Source organism: Phoca vitulina, unplaced genomic scaffold (genome assembly GCF_004348235.1).
Source record: "Phoca vitulina isolate PV1807 unplaced genomic scaffold, GSC_HSeal_1.0 scaffold35, whole genome shotgun sequence".
Lineage (NCBI taxonomy): Eukaryota > Metazoa > Chordata > Mammalia > Carnivora > Phocidae > Phoca > Phoca vitulina.
The window spans coordinates 17242729-17269848 of record NW_022589738.1 but is presented as its reverse complement, the minus strand read 5'-3'; the positions used below and the strand labels follow the sequence as shown (position 1 = coordinate 17269848).

Here is a 27120-nt window from a genome sequence, read left to right as displayed (position 1 = left end):
TGGCACTTTGAGTTGAAAATTACTTCAGCAGCAAGGTTAGGAGCCCTTCTGACTTTAGGTGAAATTTAATTTGTCAGTAATAAGCTATAAAGGAATAAAAATTTGGCTGATGACAAGATATTTACATACTAAAGGCTGCATTTCATAATCTAGTTAAAAGAAGCAAGCATGTCCCTAAAACTAGTTTCTAAAGCTAAAAATCTTAAACTAATGGTATGTTTCTATTTAAGAAACTTATCTACTAAAAAAACTAGAAATGTGAAAAGTTGATACACATCAATAAGCATGCAAAGGAATGACATCTGGTTTTAAGTGACTAAGCAACTCAAAATTCATAAACAGTAGTAGTTAAAAGATGAAATCTCTAAGTTTAATGAAAACATTCATAAAGTAAAAATATAATCTTACAAGCATATCAATATTTAAAATATTATCTAAGAAAAAGTCTGGGTGGCTGAGTCAAAATTTCATTTATCATCAAATATTTACTCAAGATAATCACTTAAACTGATTATGTTATACAGGTAAGTAAAAAACTAACCATTTTATTACATCATGTCTATCTGCAAATCAACTATTTTAGGCTATAAATTGCTTGGAGTAGTTGCTGAACAGTCCCCTACAATTCATGTAATTTTATTTTCCTATCTTAAGTGATACCTTTGAATAAATTCTTCACAAGTGTAACGTAAATTAATATGGATCTCTTATGTCCTCTCATCATGAAAAGCTGAAAGGTAAGATATACCATACAAGTCTATCCAATGGTCTAGCTTCCATTATAACTTGAGAAAAGTATTTTTGAAAAAGCCTCTTTAATTATATTAATGCCAGAGATAGAAACTCCCCAGCTACACTGATCATGTAGCATCCTCATTTGGGAAACTTCTGACCTAGAATCAGCTCAACAACCATTTTTTAGACACCTTTCCCAATTGCATTACCTAAATTGTAAAGCAGACACTGGCCTGGGCACCCATGAAACAAAGGCTGCGGCTCTCTGCCACCTGGTACTCAGTCATGTACAGAGAGGCCTCATGGCCTGCAAACTGAAGGTTCTTTCATTGGAATTATGTTTTTAAAAGACAGCAAATTTCCAAAGTAGAGTTAAGAGAGTATTTACTGGAAATCTAAGCAACTAAGCAAGCTAGGAATTAGATGTAATAAAGAATAAAAGAATCATAATTTACAATCATAACAAAGATTTTCATTTATTAGCTGCCAATTATACCTTAGCACTATAGGCATTCTAGCAAACATCTCATGTTATCCTTCTAACAATCCTTTATTGCTGAATAACCTGGAACCCCCACCCCCCCAAAATCCCATCCTCTCACCTACTCTTAACAATTTTCTCCTCTTCCTCCTGTGTTAATTTCTCCCTCTATACCGAACGCTGCCCATTAGCTTTCACCTCCCCCCTTAAATTTCTGATTTCTCCCAACTTAAATTTAAAACAAAAAACAACTCTTATCCCACTTCCCCTTCAGCTGTTGCCTGTTCCTCTCCTTCCTTTTTATGTCATGATCTATGGGGATGGCACCCCGGCACTGTGCAGTACACAGCCCACGTGACTAAAGTATCTGTGTTGGAACTGTCTACCATTTATTGCTTTCAATTTCTTTTTCCGTTTTATGTTGAAGCCAACTACAGTTAGGCTTTTGCCCCCACCAATCCACTGAAATTGTTCTCATCCAAATGTTTTCTGTAAAGTGTCACACAGAAAATATTTTAGGCTTTGTGGGCCATATAGGTCTCTGTTACACATTCTTTTTTTTTTTTTAAGAATGCTTTAAAAATGAAAATCCATTCTTCATTTGTGGGCTGTAAAAACAAGAACAGTAACAAAAGCAGGTCGTGGTCATGGGGTAGATTTGGCTTGTGCCCCTTAGTTTTTCCTGGCCGCAGCAATGTCACCAAATACCTCAGATGGTCAATTCCCAGTCCTTACCTTACTAGGCCAATGAGTGCTATATGATTTATACTTTGATCATGCTTTCCTCCTTGAAAGATTTTCTTCACTTGGCTTCCAGGACATTACTCACATTCTCCTGGATCTCCTACTACCTCACAGGTCACTACTCTTCTAGCCTTCTTTGCTAGTTCTTCAATTTCCTGACCTATTACACTGGAATGCCTCAAGGCTTGCAGTCTTGAGTTCTTTCCTCCATCTACTGTTCCCCCACGCCCCCGCCCTGGCATGGTGAGCTCACCCAGACTCATCCATCCCTTGAAGTGGGTCAGGCTAGCTTGGACTCCTCTCTTTCTCACCCCACTCTATCAGCTAATCCCATCAGTTCTACCTTCCAAATGAACCCAAAAGCTGACCATTTCTACTGCTGCCATTCTGGGTCTAGCCACCAAATCTCTTAACCTGGCTTACAGCAATAACCTCCAAATCGGTCACATCATTTCTACCTTTGCCTCCTTTAGTCTATCCAGAGTACCAGAGAGGATCTAGTTAAAAACTAAGTTCAGATCATGTTACTCCTCCATTCAAAAACCCCCTACAGTTTCCCATGTAATGCACAATAAAGTCCAATACCCTTATAATGGCCTACAAGGCTGAACATGATTCAGACAGCCTGTTTCCAGCTGGACCACATTTACCTCCCCTCTTCTCACCCTTAGCTGGGCCCACTCAGCCATGGTTGTCACCTTGATTTGCCTCAAAAAATGCAAAACACACTCCTACCTTAGGGCCTACTGCTTCTTGCTGCTCCCTGGGCTTGAACACTTTTTTTTTTTTTTAATTTTTTAATGTTATGTTAATCACCATATATTACATCATTAGTTTTTTGGGCTTGAACACTCTAATCACAAATACCTTTAAGGCTCACTTCCGTAACTCTTTCAGGTCTTTATTCAAATGTCACCTTCCAGTGAAGCCTTCCCTGACCTTCCTATTTATAACTGTGAATCCTCTATCACTGATCTCTAGTACTCCCCAGCTCCCCTAATACACTTTTCCAGAGAACTAAATATATCATTACCTAATGTTCTATATATAATGCTTACTTGTCTATTTTTTTTTATCTGCATCAATTAAGACATTTTTGTTTGTGGATTTATCCCCAGAGCCTCAAATAGGACATGGACACAGTAGGTGCTCAAAATTTAAGGATAAATAAAACTACTAATCATTCTAGAAGAGATGGTCCCACCAACAGCAGTACTTTAAGAATAAACTTAGAAGTCTTAGAAAAAGAACTTATCTTGGTTTGACCAATAATAAAAGGCTAACCAGCAGTAAGTCAAATATTTCTTACAGTAGACTAATAAAAGCACAAATCATTTGGCAATGTGTGTTGGCAACACTTTTTTTTAGATGCTTACTCTTTGACCTTTCAGTTCCACTTTGAAACATCCGTTCCACGGAAACAATCCAAAACATAGGAAAAACTATGCGCGTAAATATTTAGAAGTAAAAACTTAGAAATTGTGTCTAACAGTGAACTGAGTAAAATATGGCACGTATTTTTGACAGAAATAATGTCCATGAAATCCATTATTCTGTTTTGAAAACTTCAGTGGCTCCACTTTGCCTTAAAGACAAATTAGGCAACTTTTTCTACCTTCCTCAGCCTGATATTTCACCCTTACCTCTTCATAATCTATACTCTAGGCACATTTTACCAGCAGCTCTCTCCCCTCCCAAATTCTCCAATTTCTGGAGACTCTTAACATCTTAGTTTATGTGCCATCCTAGGTACTCTGGCAGCACTTTTCACCAAAGTCATGCTTCATAGTAATTTATGGTAACTGCTTCTTTAATGGTCTTTTTCACCCACCACAGTGAATACCTAAAACTTAGCATAAGCACCTGATCTTAAGTAGGCAAAATATGTAAAAATGAACTAAGTACCATTACATAAATGTTTATGCCATTGTAAATTAACAAAGTTTTGGGGGACTGTATGATCTGTTTTCTTCTTTTGGAAAGTTCCAAGATTGTGTGGGTGTGCCCATGCGTGCGTGTGTGGGGAGAATTTTGCAATGGAAAAGAAAATATACTCGTGTGTGTGTGTGTGTGTGTGTGTGTGTGGGGAGTCAAAATGCAGTTAATAACATTATAGTACTATAAAATGCTTATAAAAACATTCCTCAAACTTCTTTTTCCTCTCAAAATGCGTAAAACCAAATAAAGACAACTATTATGTGAGGAGCCAACAATGCAGCTAGTCCTTCTATTACCTGAGTGGAGTTAGATAGTTGGTTTTTCCACGGCTCCTCTGCGCTGCTGGTCAGGTTTGTGCGGTTATGAGGTAGAGTGAGTGCGTTTCTCTGCAGGTAAGGCACGTTTCCATTACTTCCACTTCCTGTTATGTGATTATTGCCTATCAAAATAGTGTCTGTACTCCCCAGCGTTCTTGATGTGCTACAGGGAACATGGCCTGTAGAAAAGGGTCCGTTGGCCAAAGGCTGCCCAGGGCAGGCAGGGCGGACTCCAGGCTGAGAGACGCTAGGCACTCTGGTCAGAGCAAGCTGGGGCTGCTGGCCAGAGACTGAGTTTGTAGGCAGTGATGAGTCAGCTGTTGGCCCATTAGGAATTCCAGTAGCTCGTACCTGTGCAACTCCTGTTTGTCTCATCTGTCAAAAAGCAAATGAAAAATAAATGCTGCTTGTGTGGCCCAAAAGGTAGAGAACCAGAATATGAAGGTGTGCAACCAGGTAATCTCTGATTTTACTCTAACATTTAATTTCTCTAGGTTGAAAAATACACACTTTTTAAAAAACAAGAAACTGTGTTTATTTGTATTTAGATTAGCTCCCTCAGAAAAGCAGAAATCTGTTTTGAGAAACATCCCTTCAGTAAAGACAAAAGAAAGCAGCTGAAAATTATGAAAACTAGAATTTATAGGTCTTTTCCCCAAGCAGAAAACAGGGGATCTCAAATTTTCATTCTATTTTATTTACATGCCAGATCCTCCAAACTAAACAAGTCCTGAAGAAAAGAACCTCACCTCAGTTTAGGATAGCTTGTTAAGTATTAAATAATATAAATAACCCTTAGAACACAGGCAAAATGGCATGTAAATAAGTAACAAAATACCAACTCTTGTGCTCAAAATTAAATTTACAGCTATTTTTATCTAAAAATCTCTGTCCATTATTAGTATTTTAAGAAGCAAGAAGATTACTAAATTCCACCAAATACTGGCAGAAAGAAGTGGGCATGAACATGCTCTAAAAGGATGTTTTAGTCAAGAAAAATACTCAAAATGCTAACAAATTTTAGGGGAAAAAAATGCTATACACACTTGGTGTTGCTGCATTAAGACAAACTGACTTTCCAGCTGTTCCAGCATCAGTTTCTGTGCTGGATTTAAGTTATTTCTATTTGCACGGAGCTGTTCCAAGTGCTAGAAGAAGAAGAAAGGAGAATACAGTCAAAGGCATATCTAAGAAACCAGCTCAAGCTCACTATTCTAAGCAACCTTGTCCTGAAATGACTACACCAACTCAGAACCGCTATCTAGTCAAAGATACGGATTCCTGATCAACAGCAATCAACCCCAAGATGAAGCCCTTTAAAAAGTTTGAGAGAGTAAGAAATAAACACTCATCTAAAGAGGTTTACTATAATGTGATATTTGAGACAAATGGGCATAAAATTTTACTTGTCAATACAGTAGTTTTTGGTATTCACACAGAAAGAAAGTTCTTTAAGCTTAAAAATGCATCATGTCAAGTACACTCAAAGCAGCACTGTTTGGAACAGAAAAAGTTTGAAGACAGCCTGACTATCCAAACCTAATGCTCTGCTTAAATAAACGTGTGACATCTACATAAATAAATATGCTGTAGCCATAAAAGAACAAAGAAGCTCTTTACGTACTGACATGGAAAAGTCTGTAAAAATACATTATCATCAATATATATATAGCATTCTACCATTTGTGTAAAAAAGGAGAAAAATAACATGAGAGAGAAGGAGGATGCATATTTGCTTGTACATGCATGCCATCTCAGGAAAGGTAGGTAAACTAATAACATGGACTGGCTGTTAGAAGGAGAACTAAGTGGGTAGGAGCAGGAACTGGAAGGAGAATTTACTTTATATAGCCTATAATCATACTGATGCAGTCTGAAGCATGTGAATATAGTGCCTGTTTAAAAATAAAACTAAAAATAAGTGAAAAAAATCAAGAATAAATTATCCCATTACTCTGATAAAAGTGGGTTCATTTTGCTTATGTGTATATTAATTGGATTTACTGCCACTCAACTTTAAGAATACTTAAAAATTTGAGGTGTACTGCTTGTACTCTTTTTCAAGAGGAAAAACAATCTGTCAAAAGCGTATCTTACATACCTGTAATTTCTGTGGTGTCAAACACCACGAATGAGCTTGTTGCTGTACTGGAGGATGTGACACTGCATGGCCACTACTCCAATTATCAGAAGTATTCTGAGGAAAATTGATAAAAAAAAAAAAAAATTAAAGAATATTTGGTTAAATCCATGGAGTTAACAATAATGACTAATGAAGGCCAAATGACTTATGAATTGGAATATTACATATAAAAAAGTTATGACATTAAATTCTTTTAAAAATAATTTTACATGCATAATAAATTTGGGAAATCATAAATTTAAAACAAAAATATTGATTCTTTAATAAGCCACCCAAAAAGGCCCACCCCTAAACTATGGCCCAAATGGCTAACCTAAATACCACACTGTCCACTAGATCCAACAATAAATTTATCTCAATGTCAGGAGAAAGTGATGATGAAAAGTGTGTTGAGATCTTAACGGCAGGGAGATGAATAAAATGATTTGATGAATGCAAATTTATCCCTACTTTCTATATTTAATATGATGCTAAGAATTTGGGATAGAAAAACTCAAACCTTTCACTCTTTGATGTCCACAGATTTAATATAAAGGACAGGAGACAGTCAAACTGCACAAGTTCAGGGCAGTTGGGAGTTTCCTTTTTGACTGGGATTTTTCTATTTCTCTAAAACATATACCTTTGTTGGACTAGATGTTCTTTTCCTCTTGGCAGGACTGGACAGGTCATCTACTTGGCTAGAAGGAATCATGTGTAGTGGCAAGGATTGCTGTGAAATTGGTGTTTGACTGAGGCCTACTACAGGTTCAGTATTTGGATGATGAGGTTTACATGCCTAAGAATCACAGAAGGAAGACAAAAATAGGGTTCTATATATTCTTAGTTCATTCCTTCAAATTATAAAACTTTACAAACTGCATATTTTCAAAGCTATGTGGACATCGCTGATTGCAATTATTGAAAATCAAAATCAAATGAATCATCAATGGAGGAATGTGTACCTTCCTTTGAAAAACTGCTTTAAAAATTAAACAAACCACTGCAGCATTATTTTAAGAAATCTCCTTCAAAATCATGAAAATGCACAAAGGTTCTAAATTGGCACCCCAAAATTTCTTCCCATATCAGAGGGAGTTTTATTTTGAATATCTAGATTCCCTTCGCAATTACAGCAAAAGGCTTTTCATTAATAAAAGCCTCCTGTACTTAGTAAAATACGCTTGACCACTACAGATTGAAAAGAACCCTTAAAGCTGGGCACCTGCAGAACATAACCCAACTTCTCACCTGCTGTGCTGTGTTCATGGCACCCTGCCTGGAGGTAAGCTCTGCGGGGATTGGTAGGCTCCACGCCTCCTCAATACTAGGAAGTAATTTAGTTTTATTCTGTAGACTACCTTGTGGAAGGTTACACAACTGAGCCTAGGAAAAATTATGTAAAAAGCAAATTTAACACAAGCCTACTTGAGTAAGAGCAAGTCCACTAAATCTTCCTAAATGCTATAACTAATTGTTTTTAAAAGAAAATAGATTCTTAATTTGGGGTTTCAGAAAGATACTAAGTATAAAGAGGGTAACCGGAATATAAACCTTTGTGAGAATTAAAACAAAGCTGAGCTCTGTTATCAGAGTTCTCATAGCTGTCTTCTCATGAAACTCCAAGCAAGAGTGAAAGACAGTGTTTGTGTTCTTTTCTCTAAAATGCTATGACAACTTAAAAATGTAGACAGCACATAGAAAAAAATTATGTAAATTAATATGCATCAACAGTAAATGTGCAAAAGAGCATCTTTTAAATACTGCATATCTTACTTAAAATGAAAAGTAAAATAATATTACAAGCTATGGTATGTTTACAAAATATGGAAACAAATTATAGACATCAAAACACAACTAGACAAACTTTCCAGCCACCCGCCTCCTGCCTGAGTGTCATGGGGAAACATGTGCCTTTAAAAAACTGCTATTTAAAAGTTTTACCTGTAAATACTTAATTCGTGCTGCAAGTGCAGAGGTATTACTACAACTTTTGCTTCTGGTTGCATTTAAGTAGCATTTAATGGCATCCTGAGGCTGGTTGCAGGATTCGTAGAGTGTGCCTAGGTCCATCCAGGCTGCAGCATGGCCATGGTCCAATTGTACAGCACAAATATAAGCCTGTAAAGCATCCATAGGCTGATTTTGCTGCTGATATAGCACGCTAGAAAGAGAAAGTCAGAAAAAAAATAGGTCAACTAAGAAAACTACTTAGCTTCTCAAGTGTTATTAACTACTAAGTACATTACATGTTATGCAACAGTTGTATATCAAGTATAAGACCATTATTTTTATATAACGTCTTACCCTATTGAACACCATGTATCTGCACTTGCTTCTGATTTATCAATAGACTGCCTGTAAGATATAAAGGCATCCTGAACTTTCCCAATACTTGAATAGCACCTGAGAGGGGAGGGGAAAAAAAATCCAGACAATTCCATTAATACTGATTAATTTTCTGAAAAACTTCAAGGCAAATAAAAAATCCTAATAAGCTTACAAATTTCTGTGAATGTGTATATATATATAAAATTATAATGTACATTATAATTAACCATTCAGTGAACTATATTGTAGTTTATCTGATAAGTGCTAAAGCACGCTGCATTAATGAACAATATTAAAATAATTAAAGGCCATATTACTTCAATATCATAGAGAGTTGAAAGCGCACACATGCACACACATGCACACATGCCATTCCACTTAAATAGCTTTATCTATTTATATAGCTTACATTCAGTACGAACACAGAGTTAAAAACCAAGAAAACCATTCTATGCTGGTAAGATTTGCTGAATCAGATTTCAGTTCTCCTTTCCTAAATAATAACCATGAGCTCAATCATTCTGTAATTCGTAAAAAATACAAACATTAAGATGCAGGTAAAATCAAGCTAACTATCAAAAACAGTAATAATAAGGTGAGTGCAATATTTCACGACATTTAAGGGTAACAAGGTATGATTAAAGTTTCAAGGACCTGTCATTTTCTTAATGCAGATGTACTGGATGGAAACAGAGCAGCAGCTGAAACTATAACTATATAGAAATTATCTTCTTAGTGCTTGGCACTAAGGAAAAAAGAAAAAACAGAACCCAGTCCCTGCCTTCAAGGAGCTTACAATTTAGTTGAGGACTGAAGGCACATTACAAATGTCATGATGCCATTATCATATGGCTGACACAGACAAGAACTGTTCTGAGAATTTAGGGTAGAAGAGAATTTAGGGTAGAAGACACCAAAATACACACTACAGGATTTAGGAAAAGCAAGAAAGGGAAGGGTAACACTAAGGAATTTGAGTATGTATAGATGCATATAGTTTAGAGCTGTGATTATCAATTATCAGCCAATATATGGCAATTTGGCCATGAAAATAAAATGGAAAGATAACATATACTTACATAAATTTTCCATTAAACTAATTAATACTTACATTGCAACTGACTTATTTTGAAATACAACTGAGTAAACCTCAAAAAAAATTCTTTTTTTAAAGATTTTTATTTATTTATTTGACAGAGAGAGAGACAGCGAGAGAGGGAACACAAGCAGAGGGAGTAGGAGAGGGAGAAGCAGGCTTCCCGCAGAGCAGGGAGCCCGATGCGGGGCTCTATCTCAGGACCCTGGGACCAAGACCTAAGCAGAAGGCAGACACTTAACGACTGAGCCACCTAGGCGCCCCAACAGCAAAAAATCCTTAAATGTTTTTACGTGCCCAAATAGCATATTTAGATCCTCATAATTATTCTTTGAAATTTTACTGATTCATGTAATCCAAAAGTCTGGGAACCACTGATTCAGACAGAGAAGATGAGAGAAGGCATTTCAAAATGTTGTTTGAACAGTATGAGCAAAACCTAATGTATAGAAGACAGCACAGATACAAAGAGTAGAGAATTATAAATCCAGCCCAAGGATAACCTGAAGTTTTTGGTCTTCTAACAAGAGAAATGGCACCACGAAAGCACTTTACAGGAATATTAATCTGCTAACAATGTGTAGGGATAAACTGAAAGGAAAATAAATTATGGACAGTAAAAAAGAAGGCAGCTATACTCACTGGCTTGGAACAGGCCAAAATTAGGGTAAAAGTAATGAAAATGGCAAGAAAGGAAAAGAAGGGAGAAATAGTAAACCAAAAAGACAGATAAAGACTCTGTGACCAACTGATCAGATATCCATGGCGGGGAGGGGAGGGGTGGGATAACTCAGACTTAAGCCTGAGCAAAGAGAGTTTAAAGAAATAAATAAATAAAAAGTGACCTCATTGGCAAAACTAAAAGGAGAGGAGATGGTTTGGAAAAGAATATGAGGTTTGAAATATGCTTACTTTGATGTGAGGTGAGAACACTAAAATGGATAATGTTAGGTAAAAAATAAGAGATGTGGTCCTGAAATTTAATACCTTGAAATATAGAGATCTAGATTTGGAATTCATCCACACAGAAGAGAGGGTTTAAGAACATAGGACGACTACAAGGGAGAGGTGAAAATAAGCCTAAGGAATCACTAATCTTATGGATTGGGCAATAAGAAATGTCAGTGACTGAGACAGAGGGGGCCGTGTCAGAGCGCGCCTGCAAACTTTTACAAAGGGAGAATTCAGGACAATGCCAAATAGGGACAGATACCACAAAGGAAGGGAATGCTTAACAGATAGTAGAAAACACATTCTGTTTGTTGTTGTTAAATCAAAGCCAAATCTCAGATTTACAGACAAATTTACCTAACCACTGAGAGGAATAAGCAGTAATTCCCCAACCAATGTTTTCACATTCCATTCCTACAAAGTCAAAGTAGGAAACCAATGTGCCCAAATGCAGACGTCCCAGTCCAACCACCAACCACTTTTCCTCTAATAAAACTTAACTAAGTTCCCCTGAGACAGCCTTGTGTCTCTGAAAAAGCAATGAGTGAACCTAGGCTCTAGTTCCTATTCTGATTTAGTTTACCTGTGTGACTGTGACCTTGGACAAAACATTTTCCTCCTCTGAACTCACTTTCTATATCTGTAAAATGACAGGTTTACAGAGTGAAGCAGGTGACCTCCCTGGTCCCTCCCAGCTCTAACATTCTATAGTTCTGTGCTAACAATGTCAGTGATCAGTACCAGTATAAGAGCATTACCACATTACCCCTGTATTATGATACACACATGCCAAATGACATCTTCAACACAGACCTGAATGCAAAGGTAAGTAATAAAAAGCCTTAGAAATATTAGGGTCATCAAATCCCAAAGCTGCTTACTGACACTTGAGGTCTCCATTCAGAGCTTTAATTAACTTTTAAAATATATATTATTTATAAAAATTTTCTCACAACAAAAAGGATTAGAAGCAACACATCAGAAGGCAGTGAAAGGAGGTCAAAAAAAAGTAAACATCAATGAAAAAAATCTAAAACAATCGTCGAATTATGTTATTATGGATAAAAAATAATGAACATCTAACATGATAATGTTGAACTCCAAAACAAATTAAACTGAGGTAAGTATCCTTTATTTGAGAAATCGTAAAGCATGTTGTATATATGGAAAATTTTATCTGAAAAGATTCAAATAAAAGCATCTCAGTGGCTTAAAATGTAAAGTCAGTTAACTAAAATTTAAAAAAAAAAAAACAAAAAACAAACAAAAAAAACAACCCTCCTGTGGAATACTGCTCACTGAGCTGAAAATTACAGCATTACTAAAATAGTAATTTTAGATGTTTAAATGCCTAGAATTTTTTTTTTTAAGTATACTAAAAAGACAATCAACACTACTGTATTGTATTAAACTACTAATCTTTATTTTAGGTCAAAAGGAAAATAATGTCTGGTACACATGCCTTTTAACCTATATTAAAATAAATTTTCATATATAATGTTAACACTAGAGGCGATGACTAGGCAGCCCCTACTTTCTAGTGCTGGACCTCCTTCCCAGTCCCTGTATGAAGCCTCCCACTGTGCAACACTAACACTAGCAATGGGGCTAGCTTTAAACACAAATAGTGTTCAGTCAGTTCATTTATTCCATTTATTGAATAGCCACTTTGCTAGGCGAGAATATACAAAGATGGTAAGATCCAGTTTCTGCTCCCAAATATCTTCAGTGAAAGAGAAAGACAAAGTTTGGACTCTTAAGCTTTACTAGTGAGCAACCCAAATTAGATTATTTTATAAAGCCTTGGAAGGTATTAGAAAATTTCTGCTAAAAATAGGTACCTTCCCAGCCAACTCTTATTGTACATTATTAATGACTAATCAAAAAAAATTTTTTTTAAATCTTAGTATTACTCCATCTCATAGAAACACTTTGCTAAATTTAAAGGAAAAATGAAATCATACAAAATACTAAAACTTAATGTGATTTATGGAAAACTCAAAAGAGCTTAAAATTAAAACAAAATAGGATAATTTCAAAAGAAATCATAAAATTGAAACCTTCAGGGTGAGAAGGTACCTAACAGATAATCTATAACCAGGGTCTCTCAACCTCAGCATTACTGACATTTTGGGTCAGGTAATTTTTTGTCCTAGAGGGTTGTCCCACTAGATGCCTGTAGCATTCCCCATAGTTGTGATAACCAAGTATTTCCACACATTATAAAATGTCCCCTCTGGGCCAAAATAGTCCCCTATGAAAACCAACGATCTAACATAATCCTCTTATTTAATAGGTTAAAAGAAAATTGAAGCATCAAAAAGTTTAACTGCGCCACCCATGATTCCACATATATTAGCCTAACCAAGACTTGAATCCAAGTCTCTCAACTCCTAGTACACTGATCTTTCCACCATACCACAAAAGCTAAAACCAGTTAGGAAACAAAATACAATCTAATAATGGCCCCAAAATATGATCTATCAGATACATATACATAAGATATATTTCAGATAATCAGTAAGCACAATTTCGGCATTTGAAGTACAGAGAAAAGTTTATAGACTTGCAGAAAACTATTTTCATTATATGTCACTTTCTCCTTTCCAACAAATCCACTAATCATGTATCCACTTTCTCACTGTGAGATGTCAAGTAGAACTGATTTGAGACCTACTATTAATCAAATTATGTCCATTCTAATGTATATATCATTATTCCAAATCACAAATAGCAAGGTCCCATTGGCTACTGGTGGTCACTAGGCAGAATAAGAAATTAATTCTGTTCTGTTAAATAGACATATAAAGAAAATACTAGAAATCAGAAGAAAGGGCATTTAAATACTAGAATGAAGAACTACTATCTGATAAGACTTTTTAAAAACCAGCAATAATTCATGTCAAATGAAAATCCAACAAGCAAAATGAGAAATGTCCCAGTAGAGCAGATTATGCTGTGAGGAAACTACCACACTCAGAAGTTTTCTTTTATTTAACTCCCAGAAATCTGTGTGATAATATATTTAAAAAGGAAAATACACTGATCAGCTTATAAATGTAAACAAATATTTTTAGCTCATAATTCAAATCTCTTAGGTGGAATAAACAAAAGCAAAACTTAAGAATAGTCTCACCTTCCAAGGAAATACCAGGACTGGCCAGAATTAGGATCTGCTTCCAAGGACTTCTGGAGATACTGAATAGCATAGCTTTCCTTGGTGGCTTTATCTCCCAGAAGATCCACAGTGTGATGCATCCAACCTATAGTAAATGATTAAAAAGTATTTACCTAAATGACTTAATTGTTCTTCAGATTTTAAGAATACTAAGCAGAAAACACGTAAGTAAAAATATTCTTTTTTCAGTCAACTTATTCATTTAGTCTGGCATACACATCCCCAAAATTTAGAACTGCCAATTCTGATTATAAGGAAGTCTGTTTCTCACAGGAAGGTACAGTCAAACCTATAAAGAACTTTATTCCAGAGAAAATGAAACGATATTAAGCACTGATTTAACACTTAGTAGATTACAAACTATAGTTCCTCTTTTCTAATTTTGGTATTTGAAAAAATTCCAAGTTATGAAACAAAGCATATAAAGATGTTCAATCTTATTCAGTGCTCTATGTAAAACTTTATGTACATTTTAAGACTCTCCAAGACAGTCTATTAACACAATGTTTATTTCCAAGGAATAAATATTAAGACTATTTAATCAATGATAGCTCAGAGTACAACACACACATATAACCCTACCTCACTGGCATTGGCCACGTATGTTCACAACTTATCTAAAATAAAAACTATAAAGCATTCGACAATTATTTAAAAAATATTCAAATGGTGTAAATAAAAATGGTATAAAATGCGTACCACAAATGTTTAATAAATTTAGATTGTGCATAATAGTGCATAATCTCAATTGTATGCAGAATCTCAAAAAGCTGAATACATAGAAGCAGATATTAGAATGGTGATTACCAGGAATGGGGAGGTAGGGGAAATGGGGAGATACTGGTCTAAGGGTACAAAGTTGCAGTTATGTAGGATGAGTAAGTCTAGAGAGTAATGCACAGCAGAATGACTTTAGTTAATAATATTGTAATATATACTGGAAATTTGCTGAGAGAGTAGGTTTTGGGTGCTCCGACCACACACAAACAAATGGTAACTATGTGAGGAGATGGATCTATTGATTAGCTTGACAATACTATTCATTTCACTATTTATAGGTATATCAAAACAGTTGGAAACGGAAAGGAAAGGAAAGGAAAGGGCTATGTAAGCAATCAAAAGATTGGATCATGGAATAATGTATTCTAAAACCTTTAAGACACACAGGAATAATTTGGTTTAATTTGCTGGGGAAATCATATTTCAGTTGTGGATCAATTCAAGTGCATAAAATCAGCTCTGTTCTTTGTATATAGTCCATATTATACAAAATAAATAAGGACCCTTATTTTCTGACATTTATTATAGTTGCTGTGCTCCAAAAGATATTTCAAGGAGACTGAGTTACTATATTTTATGGAAATACACATCAATCACACATTTACGTTTATTCATCTGTTCCTCCATTATCCCCTATTACTAGTAAGAATGGAACCTAGAGAAACAAGCTCTAAAAGGAGCTGCTTAAGCAGCAGTGACAAGCAAGTAGGAAGGACTGATGTGCAGGCATAAGTCAGACTTAATTAGGAGAGGTATTTTTCTGTTCAAAAGCATGAAAAGTTTATTATACTTACACACTCTGAAATATGGTAAGCCAATGCCAAAGACGACAGGTGATTCAGACATAATCCAAAACTATTTCAATCTATTTCCTAAATTTAAAAGGTGTATGCATTTTTGCTACTGACATACTCTTCACTGCAGCTAAAATGCATAAATTAGCTGAATGAGTAAGCTGCCTTATGCTAAAGGCACCACTTTGTTCTTTTTACTTAAGGACACAAAACCTTTCTTTACTGTACTAGTAAGCTTGTTTTAAATTTTTTTTAAGATTTCATTTATTTATTTGAGTGAGAGAGAGCCTGTGCGCATGTGAGTAGAGGAGGGACAGAGAGGGATAAACTTGTTTTAATTTAAAGATACAAATTCACAAAACTCAAACATGATCTGTAAACTTATTAAAAAAATATTCAAATACTTCCACAATTTTTAAAAGTATGGATAACTCAAGTAAAATTCTAACCAGAGATGAAATTAAAAACAAAGCTAAAAACAAAAGTTTTATATTAAGGCAATGTGCTCATTTTGTGTAATTAATCATATGATAGGTATCAATATCATGAAGATCAGTGATAAAATCTAGGCTTAAATGACTTTAAAATTATATAAAAAGTCACATTATGAAAATATTCATATTACTACACATTGGTTAAAAATTAAAGAATAAATTATTTGCCCAGACCAAAAACAAATAAACAAAAGCTGGGGGGAAAAACCCAAATAACACATACATACAAGAAACATGACTCAATAACTACACAACAAAACAAAATGTAAGGAACTCAATCACTATCTTCTTGGTCACAGTGACATATTACATCCAAATGGCTATGTTTCTTCATCTTTAACATTAGACTAGAATATTGCATGTGTACAAAAACACTATACTGTTAGATGTTCCACAACTTTTAGATGAAATGTTTTAGTTAATATTACTGACAGAGCTATGAAAGCAAGCTCACCAACCACCAAGTGACTTTAGACAAATCATTTAACTTCATTCAGTGCTAAGCATATCTGGCACAAAGGAAGTATTCAACCCCCTTCACCCATAGGTTAAGTACTAGAGAATAATTCTGAGAATTTAAAAGGACTAGCTACACTGAAGAACTGAAATGAGATGGACAATGTTTGGCAAAAGGTGGAAATATGCTCGGTTCAGATTAATTCTATCAACTCTGGGTAAAAGAAGGAAAAAGAATAGAATACATGAGCCACATATTTGCCATCCCTGACATGTAAAAATCATAAAGAGAAATACTTATAATACACTAAATGTACACTATTACATACCTAACTGTTGTAAGACAGTTGCCTTTACTTGTGCAGAAAGGTTTTCCGTCTGCAAAAGTTGTTCATAAGCTTCCTTTGCAGAATGATACTTCCTCTAAAAAGCAGAAGAAAAGAGATTTAAACAAAAATAAAATTGGTATCTTTGAAGAATTAGCGCATATATTAAGATTTACTACATAATACTAAAAAAGAAAAAAGATTTACTACATAATCCTGATACTTTAGCATATTTCTTACAGCCAACTGAAAGAAGAAAGTGCTAATTCCATTACGGAATGTTCCTTTAACACTAGACCGTTGTGGATAATAGGTCCATGTTTCAGAGTAACTAATACCAGTAAACATTCAATACAATAAAGTATTAAAATATGCCCTTTTAAGAATTTGCCAAATCTCAATTGTTAAAATCATCTCAACTTATTTAATAACAAATAATTTCATCTTTATTATGTAACACTGATGAAGCTAGAGAAATATTCTACCTCCAAGTGCATAATCTCTGTACCTAGAAACACCAAGTTCCCAAGCAACTAAATATAAACAACAGAGTATACACCAAAAATGTTTTTAAAAATCTAAGTGCAAAATTAGTTAAAATCTAAGTTTAAAGGTACTGGTATATATCCTGTGGAAAAAATTTATAATATGTATGACTTTAAAGATACCAAACCTCCCGTACTTACAGAGTAACAGCGTTCACAACACTTAAGGTTCCATAGGCAAATCTCTAAATGAAACCATTTACCCACAGTCCCGTCCCCCAAGTGACAGAAACCCATTATTGCTACAGTTATAAAGCTTAAGACAGCTCCTCCAAGAAAAAGGGGAAGGGGAGAAAAGGGTAAGTCAACAAAAGAAAACCTCCTAAATATTACCTTTAAAACATACTCAGCAGAACAATGGATTGAAGTGGCTTTTATTCATTATCAGCAATAGTCCATAGCTGCCTGAGCAAACAAATTCTTCTCAAAAAAAAAAAAAAAAAAAAACATAGGTAGGGGAGTGCCTGGGTGGCTCAGTCGGTTGTGTCTGCCTTCAGCTCAGGTCATGATCCCAGAGTTCTGGGATCGAGTCCCGCACTGGGCTCCTTGCTCAGCAAGGAGTCTGCTTCTCCCTCTCCCTCTGCCTCTCCCCCCCACCCCAGCTGGCTTGTGCTCTCTCTCCCTCTCACTCATTCTCTCTCTCTCTCTCAAATAAATAAATAAAATCTTAAAAAAAATAAATAAAAATAAATAAATAAAATTTAAAAAAAAACCATAGGTACAAATACAAAATTAGCTGTAGGATCCTCAGGCAAATCACTAAAACTATGATTCAACATCCATAAAACAGAGCTAATACCCAATCTTTCTATCTGGAGTTGTTCTAAGGATCAAATGGGATAAGCAAAGAGCTACAGAAACAAATAAGGTGCTACTTGAATACAGTATGTGAACACAGTAAAGATCTGAAAGAACTGGCCATTAAGATTAACAGAAGTTACTACATAAACTTTTACTCATCAGTTCAATTAGTTCCCCCCTAACTATTAATCTGATCCCAAAAAGTTGTTGAGACAATTAATACAAGGTAAGGACCAAGTTATCCAACTCAATTCCTTCAAATGATATGCTAAAACATACTTCCAAACACAAGTAATAATAATAAAAAGACAACATACTTGAAAAACTGGTTGCATCACACTGAGAAACATAAAGTTGGATTTCTACTTCTTATCATATATAGGCAGAGAAGCATATGAGAGATAAAATGTAGGAGAATATTCCCTTGAGATGGGAATGAATTTCTTTGATATGGCCAAAAACAATACAAATCATAAGGAAAAGTAAAGATCTGATTTGAAACACAAAGCAGAAAAATAGGCAATGGACACAAAAACCAACACATAAAAGGTGAAAAACATGTGAGCAAGTGTTCATCTCTAGAAATCAGAAAATGCAAGTTTAAATGAGATACCACCACCTACCCATCAGATTGGCAAACAAGAAAGTTGAGTAATCCAAGTCTTTTGGGGATGTGAGTAAAGAAAAACACTCATGCCCTGCTGGAAGGGGAATCATTCATGAAATCAGGTATGCAAACGCACTACAATCCAGCAAGCTCACTCTTGGGACACAGATGCCAAAGAAACCTTTCCACAGGTAATGTTCTAAAATGGTACCGTTTACAGTATCAGGAACTGGGGTCAACCTAAGTCTATGTCACTAGGGAGTGAAAACATAAAATATGATGGATGCTTATACTAGAACAATAAGCAGCAATTACATATGGCATATAAAAAGCAACATGAGTTTAACTTTAAAGGTGTTTAGTAAAAAGCGTTGCTTCTGGTAATGTTGGAATAACCGTTCTACAGGAGCTTTCAGTTACAGATAAAATATAAGTCAACTATCAGAAAGCCTAGGGCACCTGGGTGGCTCAGTCGTTAAGCATCTGCCTTCGGCTCAGGTCATGATCCCAGGGTCCTGGGATCGAGTCCTGCATCGGGCTCCCTGCTCAGCAGGAAGCCTGCTTCTCCCTGTCCTACTCCCCCCTGCTTGTGTTCCCTCTCTCGCTATCTCTCTCTGTCAAATAAATAAATTCTTTAAAAAAAAAAAACCTATCAGAAAGCCTAGGGAGAAACCAAATCAGGCTATAACCAGAGACATTAACCCTTAAGAAAAGGGAATGGCACTGGATGAGTAACCCCCTTTTACTAGGATTTTCACCTGAGAGCAGGCCTTAATTGGTGCCTGGTTGGCTAGAACGCAAAAGAAATGAGCAATCTCACTAGCTTGAAGAATCAGAGAACACACTTTGAAGCTATCACAAGAGCTAGAAGTGAGGGGAGAAATCCCAGGGAGGAGAGAGTGAAAGAAAGAGAACACCAAATTCTGCAATTAAACTCTGCCTAAATCTCTTGTTGACTGCTGAACTATGCATGAACACGGCAGATGTCCAGCAGCCTAAAAGAACTAAAGAGACATTTCAGCCACTGTCAGCTACAGGGGTGCCCACATTTAGAGTGTGCCTTGAGCAAAATTAACCGGTTTATGTAAAACAAAAACATCAATCTTCAGAAAAATGTAACAAAGTCACTCTACAATGTATTATTCATGACAGCCAGGATAAAATTACCAGACTTATAAAGAATCAGGAAGATTTTACTCACATTCAAAAGAAAAGGGAATTAATGAAAATAAACCATGAAATTAGATGATGAAATTTATAAATAATTTTAAGGCAGCCATTTTAACAATTCACGGATAGTAAGAAAAAGAGAATCATAATGAGTGAATGGGTAAGAAATTAGAGCATGGAAAGAAACCAAAAAATTCTAAAACTGAAAAATATCTGATATTTAAAAAATAAATCACTGGATAGACTGAATAGCAGATTGGAGACTTAAAAATAAAAGCCATCCAAAGATAAATAAGGCAGTAACAGTATACCATACATGTAACTGGAGTCCAAGAAGAAGGGAGAGAGAATGGGGCAGGAAAGATATAATGGCTGAGAGCTTTCCAGAACTGATGAAAGATAACGAATCCCATATCCAAAAGACTAAGAAAACCACAGAAGAAAAAAAAACAATCCCTGGGCACTTCACAGTCAAATTCTTAAAAACCAAATGAAAAGAGAACTTTGAAAACAGCCAGAGAAAAACAACAAAATACAAAGGATACAAGAATGACAAGAATGACAGCCAAATTAAATATAATGGACTAGACATTCCAAACAAAAAAGACATGTCCAGAAAAGATTTAGAAAAGAGCCAAAAATATACCCTAAGAGATGCACTTTACATATAAACACACAAGAAGGCTGAAATAAAAGGATGAAAAAGATACCATGCAAACAACTAAGCATTAGAAAGCTGAAGTGACCAGATTCAGATCAGATTAAGTAGGCTTCAAGGCAAAGATTATTACCAGAGATGAAAAAAAAAAAAAAAAATTTCACAATGATAAAGAACATCAGGACATAACAATAACATAACAATAAAAGAGCTTCAAAATACATGAAAAGACTGACAGAATTAACAATGGTAAAATACTATTAATTAATCTACATAATTTTTCCCAATTTCACCAACTCTCCCAACTAATGTCCTTTTTCTGGTCCAGAATATAATCCAAGAACCCATACTATGTTCAGGTAGCATGTCTCTTTATTCTCCTCCAATCTGGGACAGATCCTCACTTTTTTATTTTCAGTACTTCAACACTTATAAAAAGTACTGGCTAGTTACTTTGAAGAATGTCCCTTGGAAATTAGTTAAGTACCACCTTGTGGGGAGATACTCATCATTCCTCAATTCATTCATTAACTGAAATACTACATAAGAAAAAAGTGTCCCCTTTCTTCCATATATTTGCCATTTATATTCACAATTTGTATTATCACAATTCATTTATAAATGAATATAAATAAATTCAAATATAAATATACAAATTCATTTATATTCCTTTACTTATAGAATTTATATAGAATTATTCCTTTCAGTATGAGCTAAAACATTTTATTCTGTATATTTCATTATTATAATTGGTTTCTAAACTTGTGTCAGATTTGCTGATTAGAGACCCCATCCCCTCAAAAGTTGACTCCTGTGTTTTTTCCACATGCCCTCATCATTTTTTGAGTACTTCCTTACTTTGTGGCACCACAAAATGTTCTAGAGCTCATCTTGTAATTTCCTTGCCTAAGCCCTGGAATCACCCACTTCTCCCCAAGAATCCCTGGTTCCTTTTATATTTAAGAATAGTATTTAGAAACAAAGATCTGGGTGCTAATGTACTCACTATTGCAGGGATGGGTCATTGCCTCCAGGCCCTCCCAGCAAACAGAGCTAGAAAACATATTTATGTGTATACACACACACACACACACACCTGTATTTCTATCCAACTACCCATAACCATAAATAACCATATATTCATATTGATACCTCCAATTACAATCCAACACTAGTTCAGTCTTGCCTTTACTTTCCTTATTTTTAAGTTCTGACAGTGAAAAACCTGGCTCTCATTATCCACAATACGTTTACTTATTTGCTTATTCCTAATATTCACATAAAGTAGTTACAGAATTCCTAATCCATACCACTGTGAGAAAGTAATTGTAGTGCGGGATTTGTTTACAGTTCTTGTCTCCAGCTTTAGACTATAGTCAAAATACTATTCTCTAAAGTTACTTAGGTTAGTTCTTTTCATATCCACCCCTTCACTATACTTATGTTATTCATTAGTTAAGTTCATTTGTTACCGTCTGCATTCTATTTCGGGCTAACTCACAACCTTGTTGGTCTCAATTATTCAACTAATTTTGGGGTATGAGGAACATTATCAGGTTCTAAGAGTTAGAGCTATATAAAGTATATACTCAAGAAAATCCACTTCTTTTCATCCCTATTACCCCATTCACAACAACCCCCAGTAGGTAACCAACCTCACTTGTTTCTGGTTTATCCATTCAGGATTACTTCTGCACATGTGTATTTTCTTTCACAAAGGGCTGTATATTATACTCTTTTACACTCTGCATTTTTTTCCACTTAGCAGTACATTCTGCAAATCAATCCACGTAGTGATCCACACAGTTCTTCCTCATACTTTGCTAATGCAACTCTGCTACCTGAATGTCCCATAGTTTATACGACCATTCTCCTATGAATGGGCATTTAAGTTGTTTCCAGTATTTTGTAATTGCAAACAATGCTCCAATTGATATCCTTGTGCCTATATATTTTCATAGTTTTGGAGGTATACTTTCAAGGTAGATTTCTAGATGTGGGGCTGATGAGTCAAAGGGTAAGTGCATATATAGCTTTGTTAGATTACTGTCAAATTCTGATCCAGATGGGTTGTACCAGTTTGTATTATCACAATACATGAGAGTGCCTGTTTCCCCATAGCCACTTATTATTTTTGCCAATCTGATATGTGAGAATTGTATTTCAGTGTTGCTTTAATTTGCATTTCTGAGTGAATCTGACCACTTTTCCATATGTCTAATGGCCCTGTTACATATTTTCTGTGAAATGTCTATTCATGTCTTTTTCCCCATTTTTCTATTGGCTTTTCATTCCTTTGTCCCTCAAATTTCAAGTTTGTTATATTAGGAGTATTAGCCCTTTGTCCATGGCATATGCTGCAAAGATTCTCTCCTGGTTTCATAGGTGTCCTTTGAATTTATGCTATTTTTTTCTGTCATGCAGAAATTATTTTTATATTGTTCAAACTGACTAGCTCAAAATTCAGAGGCAATGAAAAGAATGACCACAGTTAAAAAGCCTTTTCCTAAATCAAGGTTGAAGAGGAGTTCATGTTCGCTTCTAGTACTTGTACAATATTTTTTACATTTCACGCTAATTCATTTCTAGTTTATTCTTTTGAATAGCTTGAGACATGGGTCTAATTTTATCCTTTTCCAAATGGCTACCCAGCTGTCCTAAAACCATGTATGAATAATCCACCTTAACCCCAGGAATTTAAGATATTACCTTTATCAAACACTTGATTTCTCTATGTACCTGGATCTATTCCTGTTCTTTCTATGATATTCCACTGGTCTGTCTACTCACATGCCAGACCACATTTTGAATTATATAGGTGTTACTGTGTCTCTATTTAGTAGAGTTAGTATAACCTGTACAATTTCCCGCCATTGTTATCCTGGTTATTCTAGCGTGTTACCAACTTATCTAAGTCCTTAAAAAGTTTGTTAGTAGTTTTTACTGATGTTTGTGCTCCATTTATAATATAAAGTAACTTAGGGAAAATCAGTATCTTTATATTGATGAGTCACAGTATCTCTTTTAAGTTTATTGCCAAGTAATTACTGGTACTCAAATGGGTATGTTTTAACATTATGCTCTGATTATTGTTGTTGAAGGTTAATTTCTATATGGTAATCTGTGCTTCTAATTGATTTTTCTTCTCTGACTGCACTGGCTAATACCTATAGTACAATGATGAGAAGTAATAGAGATAGTGGGAATCTCTGCTTTGCTCCTAACTTTTGTGAAAATGTCTCTAGTGTTTCCCCTAAGTAAGATACTAATGCATATGAATCTTACCATGATAAAATCTGGGGACTAAAGTACATGAATCTTACCATGATAAAAAAGTAACCCTCAATTCCTATGTCCAACCTGGACGAGTTTTTTATTAGGAATGGGCGCTGAATTTATCAAAGGTTTCTCTTCAGCACCTATGGTGGTAACAATCTGATTTTACCTTTAGTTCTATTATTATGATGCCTGATACTAATGGATTTCCTAATACTCAATCTTGCATTCCTGGAAAGAATACCACTTGGTATATTATTTGCTCAATGAGGTAACGATTTTGTTTGCTAGATTTTTATTTAGTATTTTTACACAAATATTCATTACTGATATTGGTCCGTATATTGCGTCCTTTTTATACTATTTTTATCAGGTACACTTGCTTTAAATGGGGAAATGGGTAAAAACAGTATTATGGTTCCTCAAAAAATTAAACATAGAATTATCATAAAGATCCAGTAATTTCACTTCTAGTTAGATATCAAAAAGAATTAAAAGCAGGGATTCAAACAGATATTTGCATACTCGTGTTCAAAGCTGCATTATCAATAGCCAAAAGGTGGAAGCCACACAAGTGTCCACCAATAGATGAATGGATAAACAAAATGTAGTGTGTATATACAACAATGAAATATTATTAAGCCTTAAAGAAGAGTTAAGCTTTCATACATTCTATAACACATACAAAGCTTAAAGACATTATGCTAAATGAAATATACCAGGCACAAAAAGACAAATACTATATGATTCCACTTACATGAAGTAGTTAAACTCATAGAGACAGAAAGTAGAATAGTAATTGCCAGGGGCTGGGTGGAGGGAGAAATGAGAACTTATTATTGAATGGGTACAGAGATTCAGTCTGGGATAATGAAAAAGTTCTGGAGATGAACGGTAGTGACGGTTGCACAATGTGAATGTACGTAATGACATGGTACACTTAAAAATGGCTAAAATAGTAAAAATTTATGTCACATATATTTTACAAAAGAAGCTATGAAAGCACTATGGTCTGTAGTTAAATTTTTAGAATCAGGGATTTTGTTTCCATTATATTTTTAAAATATGCCTTTTATAAAAAAAAAGAAGAAGGAAAGGGGAAAGGAAAAGGGAAAGGGAAAGGAAGGGAGGGAGAAGTTTTTCATTTCCAATGCTCTGGAACAATCTATAAAGTATTAGAATTATCAGGTCTTTAAAGGCTTAGTAGAATTCCCCTGTAAAACCATCTGGCCATGGTGCTTTCTGTAGGGCATTACTTAATTTTCCCTATTTCTTTTACAGAAATTGACCTTTTATAACTTTCTAATGAGGTCAGTTTTGCTAATCTGTATTTCCCTGGGAAGAAGTCCGTTTCATTAAATTTTCAAATTCATTTACATAGAGGTCTGCTTAGTAGTCTTGTATTATAGTTCTAATTTCTTCTGTTTTCATGGTTACCTTATTTTGTGTATGTGCTTTCTCTTTTATTCCCTTGATCAAGTTACTTAGTAGATTATCTATTTTGTTAATTTTTTCAGAGAACTAAGGTTTTGACCTATTAATGAGGTCTGTTTTGCTTTCTCATAAAATTAATTTCTTTAAAAAAAAAAAATCTTTCTTCCTTCCTCACAATACTGTTAGTTTTCCTTACACTGATTTTTTGTTTTGGTAACAGATTTCCTTGCATTGAATCATCCCTAAATTCATGAAATAAACCCTACATATTCATGGTATACTTACTGCATCTTTAAATACCAACTGGAATTTCTCTTTCTTCAGAATTTTTGGATTTCTATAATACACATAAAGTGAAACCAATCTACAGTGTTTTGGAAATAAACTAATGCTGGAGAGCTAGAAGGTTAAATATGAAACTAACAATTCTTATAAACAGTGTTATTCATGACAATATTATTTTAACTATCCCTCAAGGAAAAAACAGTTAAATTAGTTACACTACACCTATGCAAAGGGATATAATACAGCTCTACATGTACTGATATGGAATGATTTCCAAAATATCATACTAACTTAAAGAAACAATTTAAGCAAGGTCAAGTGATAACACACATAATTAGCTAATGTTTCAATAAAATAAAGAAAAATGAGTATACATGCAAACACATAAATGGATTTGCTTATACATACATGGATTTCTCTGGAAAGATATGAAATGGGGAGGAGAGGGGAATAGGTTGGGGAGAGGAATAGGTTGTTACAGAAAAGGAATAAGGAGGATACTTCACTGTGTATTCTTTCAAGCACTTTCATTTTGGGTTATCTATTAAAAAATAAGTAATGCTTTAATAACAAAATTAAGGGGAAAATTCTGTATCTTTCATCTTTAAAGGCTAATTAAAAATTTAGATGACAAATTGTTCGTTATTTCATTAAATTCAAGGAAAAGGCCAATTAATACTACTACTACTACTATTATTAGAAAAAAGTGGTTCTACAGTCTCAGCTAATAAAATGGGAGAGGTAAATTAAATAACTGATAGAGGACTTCCCTCCAAGATGGCCGGAAAGTAGGAGGAAAATACATAACTATCAAATCATCGTAAGTGCCCCATATATCAACCTGAAGACTGGCAGGACAAACACCACAACTAAAGGTACGTCTGTACAGATGAGGTAACACTGAAGAAGGCAGAAAGTGTGAAGATGTGGTTTAGGGGAGAAACAGATATTGGCTGCTGCAGAGTGGAGACAGCTGTGGTCAGAAAGAAGGGCGAGAGAATGAAAGGGGCACACGGGAATGCACAGGGAAAACATTTCCCATTGCCACTGGCTTGGAAAATGAGAGGAGCTGAATTTCATGAGATCTTGCAACCAGAGGGGCTTAAACCCGAAGTTTAAAGTATCAGTGGACTGGGCTGGGCTCCGGGAGAGAGTCCAGAGGTATACGGGCTACTCTTAGAGAAAAGTCAGGCAAACAACCCAGAGACACACAGCATGGAAACAATGATCTGAGGAGTGCCCGGGGCAAACAATGGGGAGATCAGCTCTTCTCAGAGCATGCCTATGAGAGGCAGCATTCAAGCAGAGACCTCTCTGGAAACAAAGCAGCTGGCTGGCACCATTTCACTCCCCCACCACTCAGCATAAGAACAAAGCCACTATCAGGAACCAGTGCAACTCAGACACTGGCTGCCTAAATTACTTACACTAAGCCCCACCCCACCCCCAAACTCTGGTGGAACTGCCCCTTTTCAGTCATGCTTACCTCAGTCCCAGGGGCATGGGCCCCTCCCCCAGAAGACCAGCACAAACCCCTGCCCACACCACGTGTCGTGACCAGAAAGTTCTGTAGGGCCTCAGTTCCAGCGGAGGTGATGACA

The 27120-nt window shown here is 35.3% G+C and overlaps 1 protein-coding gene across 9 annotated transcripts in view; it reads right to left on the bottom strand.

Annotated features, from left to right (window-relative positions):
* Positions 1-27120, bottom strand: part of KDM6A (lysine demethylase 6A) — a 204283-nt gene that overhangs the window by 49120 nt on the left and 128043 nt on the right. For 2 of the 9 annotated variants that reach the window (XM_032426663.1, XM_032426672.1), the window contains 9 exons: positions 16747-16840; positions 13852-13978; positions 8645-8743; positions 8282-8501; positions 7589-7723; positions 6981-7136; positions 6317-6412; positions 5262-5363; positions 4195-4590 (listed from right to left, as the gene is read on the bottom strand). In XM_032426663.1, the coding sequence (XP_032282554.1) occupies positions 4195-4590; positions 5262-5363; positions 6317-6412; positions 6981-7136; positions 7589-7723; positions 8282-8501; positions 8645-8743; positions 13852-13978; positions 16747-16840 (1425 nt within the window). The remainder of the gene's footprint in view (positions 1-4194; positions 4591-5261; positions 5364-6316; positions 6413-6980; positions 7137-7588; positions 7724-8281; positions 8502-8644; positions 8744-13851; positions 13979-16746; positions 16841-27120) is intronic. The other 7 variants (XM_032426664.1, XM_032426666.1, XM_032426665.1 and 4 more) reach the window with 7 other exon arrangements.